This window comes from Salvia miltiorrhiza, chromosome 8 (genome assembly GCF_028751815.1).
Source record: "Salvia miltiorrhiza cultivar Shanhuang (shh) chromosome 8, IMPLAD_Smil_shh, whole genome shotgun sequence".
NCBI classification, from domain to species: domain Eukaryota; kingdom Viridiplantae; phylum Streptophyta; class Magnoliopsida; order Lamiales; family Lamiaceae; genus Salvia; species Salvia miltiorrhiza.
In genome coordinates this window covers 32526864-32532288 of record NC_080394.1, presented here as the reverse complement: position 1 = coordinate 32532288, position 5425 = coordinate 32526864, and the positions used below count along the sequence as shown (strand labels likewise).

Below are 5425 nucleotides of genomic sequence, written 5' to 3'. Positions count from 1 at the left end.
TATTATAAATGACAATTTCAATGTATGTAAATGACATTTTCAATAACAAAAAAAAAAAAAAATCCTACTTTGTCAAATTGACTGGGGCGAAAATGGGAAAAATGAGGGATCGGCCGAGTTGGGCCTTGCGCGGGCGCATGTTTGATCCAACCACATAGTTCGTTCCGATGAAAAAGTTTATCAAAATTTAATATAAAAGCTCCAATAAAGTATGTATGTAATGTATGTATATTTTTAAAATTTTCACATTTTATTATTACTTAATAAAAGTAATAAAGTTATAATAATAAAATATTAAATTTACCACATATATAATATTTTTCGTGCACGGGAGATATACTAGTAATAATAATGCGCAATTACATTTTGAGATGAAACGGATAATTTAGTTAAAGAACATTCTCTCTCAAAAAACAAAAGCGATCTCTTTGACTAAATCTCCCCCACCTTCATTATGCAGACATTTTCTTCTCGTAAACTACGCTTCACACATTCTCTCTCTAATTATCCGCTTTGCTCTAAAGGCCGCCTTCACACCTAATTCCCTTGTTTTATGATGTCTTTATCGCCCTAGATTGTTTAATAGACCATAATTATGCATATGCACATTCTGTATACGTGTATTTACATTTGTTGCGTTTAGTATCATATGGCATTAATTAAATCTTGAACTCTCGCGGCGTCTTGTTTCATTGAATAAAGACTTTAATGAGGAGGCTTTGCCGTGTTTGAGACTTCCTCTTTTCAGTCCCGCGTTTCATCCGGCAGCTGGGTCTTCCTTCAGCGGATCAAGATCAAATTTTGTGACTAATTCGAGAAGGACCTCTACAGGTTAGATTATCTCGAAGATCTGTTATCTTTATGTGACCATCTTTTGGAAACAAACAAAGGAGTTCACACTTTTCCTTTTTCACATGATTGGAATCAGGTTGAGAAGTCAAACGTATGAGGCATCTTTGCTTTCTTTTGGTATAGTTTGATTTTTTCGATATGGGTGTTTTCTGAAAGTTAGTAGTAAGTTTGGGATTTATTTGACTGACGTATTGTTTTTTGGGATACAAAGTAAGCATTGAGTTTTTCAGCACCCCTACTTTTGGTTTCATGCTTCATTTGGGAGTCAATTGGGCTTTAGTAGGATAGCATGATCAGTCTTATATGAAATTATTAGGTTTAATGTAGCTTTAGTAGGAATTAATGATTATGATCCGTCTTGTCTGAAAGTGAAGGGTTTTCTACAAGACCTGTGTGTGTGTGTGAGAGAGAGAGAGAGAGAGAGAGAGAGAGAGAGAGAGAGAGAGAGAGAGAGATTCATAGTTACTAGTTAGTGCCCAAAGTAGACACTAATATGGTCTTAGAGATGCTACTCTTGGAAGAAAATAAAACCCAAGGTGTTATGTTACTTAATTATGGATTCATAGTTACTAGTTAGTGCCCAAAGTAGACGAGGATGTGACTTGTGTGTTTGATTTACATTGATTCTCGGAATTTTCTTTGTAGTAGTATAGATAGAAACCACGCTAGTAGAAAATGCCAAGGGAGTATCAAGTTTTATGATGCTGATTTCCTGTTACAGACACCGGTTTGTTGAGTGGATGTGTTCAAATGGTTTGTTTGAAGTATGAATGGTACTTGTTTACAAGTCATTGGTTACTCTAAGCATTTCTTGTAGTAAGATCAGTTGGTTGTCTCAATGATAATTAAGCTGTAGGTTTTGGCTTCCTTCTATCATATGCAGATTAGATTTGTATTTGCTAAAGGTTCCTCTTTCTACGGATCCAACTTTTGTCGTGGATCTAATTAATTCTATACCTCTTCATGCAATTTACTGGAATCTGAGTTAACAATTTCTTTGAACTATCCAGCCTGTTGCAGGGTTTTTAGTTGATTCCTTCTACTGCATTTGTGAATAGCACTACGCATCATTTTATGCCCATGAAGTGCTTTCAATTCTACAATGGAGACAGAAAGGAAGAACCAAAGACACCAACAGCAAATTCAACTCAGTCTTCATTTACTGATCATGAGATAAAGCAATCTGGATCAGAATTGAATTCTCAGGATGTATCAAATACGAGCACTGAGTCCAGAGGTCGCAACCAATTTCCAAATTTGTCTGAGAGAGCCAGTGATCTCAAAGTTTTTACTTTTTCAGAACTGAAACAAGCGACAAAAAATTTTGGTCGCACTGCCAAACTTGGGGAAGGAGGTTTTGGATGTGTATTTAAGGGCGTCATCAAGAGTTCTGATGATCCAGCAAAGAAAATTGATGTGGCTGTAAAACAACTTGGTAGAAGAGGACTGCAGGTACATTTTCTTCAAGTTTGCTTGTTCTTCAGTTTCAATTTCCCTATAATTTCCTGAGACACATGATTTTTGTGGTCCTATATAGAGACAATTTGTTTTACGTGTTAGAAGAAAAAAATTGTTACATTTGTGGGTGAGTAGTTAGTAGCAAGTTCTAAGGTCTTTGAACTGCACCATCCTCGGCATTCCTCACTGTTGGTTATGCATTTTAAGACTATTAATGCCACTATAATGTAACTCAGAATAGCAATGTCGTTGGCTACTATAAACATGTCCATTTTGAGTATTAGTGCCCTCAAAGTTAAAAACCACTAGGTGTATGAGTTTCTTTAATTAGTGTAATTAAAAAATAAGAATCGAACTTCAATATTTTTTAAGAAAGCTGATGAAGATTGCGTAAAATCTGCCTGCAATAATGCAGTATGGCCACTGGGGGCTTAGTTAGAAACTGTGAGATTATCCGAGCTGCACCATAAATGACAACATTGATATTTGTAAACTCGTTTTCTCTATTTTCCAGCGCGTGCCGTAGCATGCTAAACTTTTTAGTGTTTTGTTAAAGTTCCCTAATGTTCTCTATGGAAAGAAAACATCCTCACGTGTTTGATTAAAAAAGTAGCGCAGCAGCAGCTGACTAGTACTTCCATTTTTACATGTCAGGGTCATAAAGAATGGGTGACAGAAGTTAATGTTCTTGGTATCGTCGAGCATCCAAATCTTGTTAAACTTATTGGTTACTGTGCTGAAGATGATGAAAGAGGTATTCAACGACTTCTAGTATATGAATACATGCCCAACGGAAGTGTGGAAGACCATTTATCAATTAGGTCTGTCACACCCCTTTCTTGGGATATGAGGCTGAGGATTGCCCTAGATGCTGCACGTGGCTTGGCATACCTGCATGAGGAAATGGATTTTCAGGTTTTTTTTCAGTGTCGATTTGTCTTCCCCTGCGACCTAGTGCCTTATTAAGATTGATTCATTAGATAGAGCTTTGATGTGCTCAGCTTCACAAACTTATTTGAGACCTAACGTTTATTGTATCCTATATCCAGATCATCTTCAGAGATTTCAAATCGTCAAATATTCTCCTAGATGAACAATGGAATGCTAAACTATCAGATTTTGGATTGGCTCGATTGGGTCCTTCAGAAGGACTAACACATGTATCAACTGCGGTACGCTCAATGCTATATGATTATTTTCCATATTTTGCGTATGTTTTTTTATATACTCCCTCCGTCCTCATAAAAAGTATTCATTTCTAAATGGCACGGGTTTTAGTAAAGTAGTTGAATGTGTTGTGAGTGGAGTAAGAGTCCCACTTTATTGTGAGTGGAAAACTTACTAAAAATAGACTGGATACATTTTATGAGGGCGGACGAAAATGACAAATTGGATACATTTTATGAGGACGGAGGGAGTAAATCTCTAGGTATAGTTTTAAATCGTTTTAACCTTTGTCATTGAGTATGAAGTTGTTTTTGACAAACTGAGAGTGGGTCTCCGAAGTTCCTTGGTTCAAACTACCTACATGATAAATTGAGCCATCTTATTTCCTGTTACTCATGTCTTGTATGATAATTATATACTGTTTTCAGGTTGTTGGGACTATGGGTTATGCAGCTCCTGAATACATTCAAACGGGCCGTCTGACATCAAAGAGTGATGTTTGGAGCTACGGGGTGTTCCTTTACGAACTCATCACTGGTAGACGCCCGTTGGATCGACAGCGCCCCAAAGGCGAGCAGAAGCTCTTAGAATGGGTAAAGCCATACCTTTCAGACGCCAAGAAGTTTCAACAAATACTGGATCCGAGGTTTGAAGGAAAGCAAGTCCTTAAATCAGCTCACAAGCTCTCACTCGTAGCTAACCGCTGCCTGTCCAGACTTTCAAAGACACGGCCAAAAATGAGCGAAGTCCAAGAAATGATTAACCAAGTTGTTGAGGCAGCTACAGGCTCCGGCAACCCTCAACCATCTTTGAAGAGTAAAGACGACAAGAAAACTTCTGAGGATTCCCAACCTAAAGGCAAAAGGAGGCTAAGTGATATCAAAATCGTGGACAGTGCCTGGCTACTTCGGGTCTGGTCATCAAAGCTCGTGAGAACTTGCTGATCAGAAATCAGTAAACTAGGATGGGACAGGTTTTATTCGGTACATAAAGATGACATTTTTAGTATTATCAAGACACCAGTAGCAAACTGCAACTTGATTCTGACGCTTGCTGTCGCTAGTGTAAATCTGGGGAGCTTAACAGGGATTGGGGTTGAACGGGCTTTTGGAATGTGACCGGCCTCAGATTTACTGATAGTCGTTCCATGAGGAAGTGAAGAACTTCTTCTAGGCGCCTCAAGAAAGGCACGCTCTAGAATCTGGACCGGTCGATAGATTCAGCAAAGCAATAGATTGAAAAGGTATGGAATTTGTATGTGTAGACTTTAATTGCTGTAATACATATGATGTGAACTAAGGAGGTCTGAATCACAATGGGTTCAGTCATTCTTGGGAAAAGACACGATTGTTGAGTTAACTATTAAGCTTGTATATTTTCTTCCATGACAGAATTGTTATGATTGGTGAATATAGTATGCATTTTTGGTGGAAAAACTATGTGTTGCTGTTGTAATACTAATATGTGTATTGATTATCAATATCCATTCTTTGCTGGCCTAGCATTCATCCATGTATAGTTGTATCTATTTAGATGCCACTATATTCTGTCTGCCAGTGATCGTTTGTGGGATTGAAGCTTATATGCTGTATAATATTTACTACTATAAATTTTTTATTACCTTTTAGGTAGACATCATGCGAAGCCAATGCGAAACATAAGGGAGTGAGCCAATAATTTACGTGCTTTGTGCGTTACTTTACATATATATAAAATCTTCCGATTGAAAAAGGTTGAGCTGTATGTGTATGGAATTTATATTTGAATAATTTGGTGTTTTGACAAAGAATATATATCTAGTATGCGGGACTTTTCAACTTTATTGTTGTGAAAATGGTGATCCGCCTTCAATTAATTAATCGGATATCATAAAATACTTTGGTGGGGATCAAATTCATGCTCTAACTTGGAAGCATGATTCATGAAACCAGACTACCAGAGACCGTTC

The 5425-nt window shown here is 37.4% G+C and overlaps 1 protein-coding gene across 4 annotated transcripts; it reads left to right on the top strand.

The window, feature by feature from the left end:
- Positions 1 to 399: 399 nt before the first annotated feature.
- Positions 400 to 4913, top strand: LOC130997760 (serine/threonine-protein kinase PCRK1-like). 4 transcript variants are annotated; one of them, XM_057923183.1, is made up of 5 exons: positions 400 to 831; positions 1863 to 2304; positions 2965 to 3225; positions 3360 to 3482; positions 3906 to 4913. In XM_057923183.1, exons 2-5 carry the CDS (start codon positions 1927 to 1929, stop codon positions 4419 to 4421), a joined length of 1278 nt encoding a protein of 425 aa, XP_057779166.1. In that variant the 5' UTR covers positions 400 to 831; positions 1863 to 1926; the 3' UTR covers positions 4422 to 4913. The 4 variants fall into 4 exon arrangements, with proteins under 4 accessions (XP_057779166.1, XP_057779164.1, XP_057779163.1 ...); XM_057923181.1 differs by having other exon boundaries at positions 467 to 928; XM_057923180.1 differs by having other exon boundaries at positions 467 to 943.
- Positions 4914 to 5425: the final 512 nt, after the last annotated feature.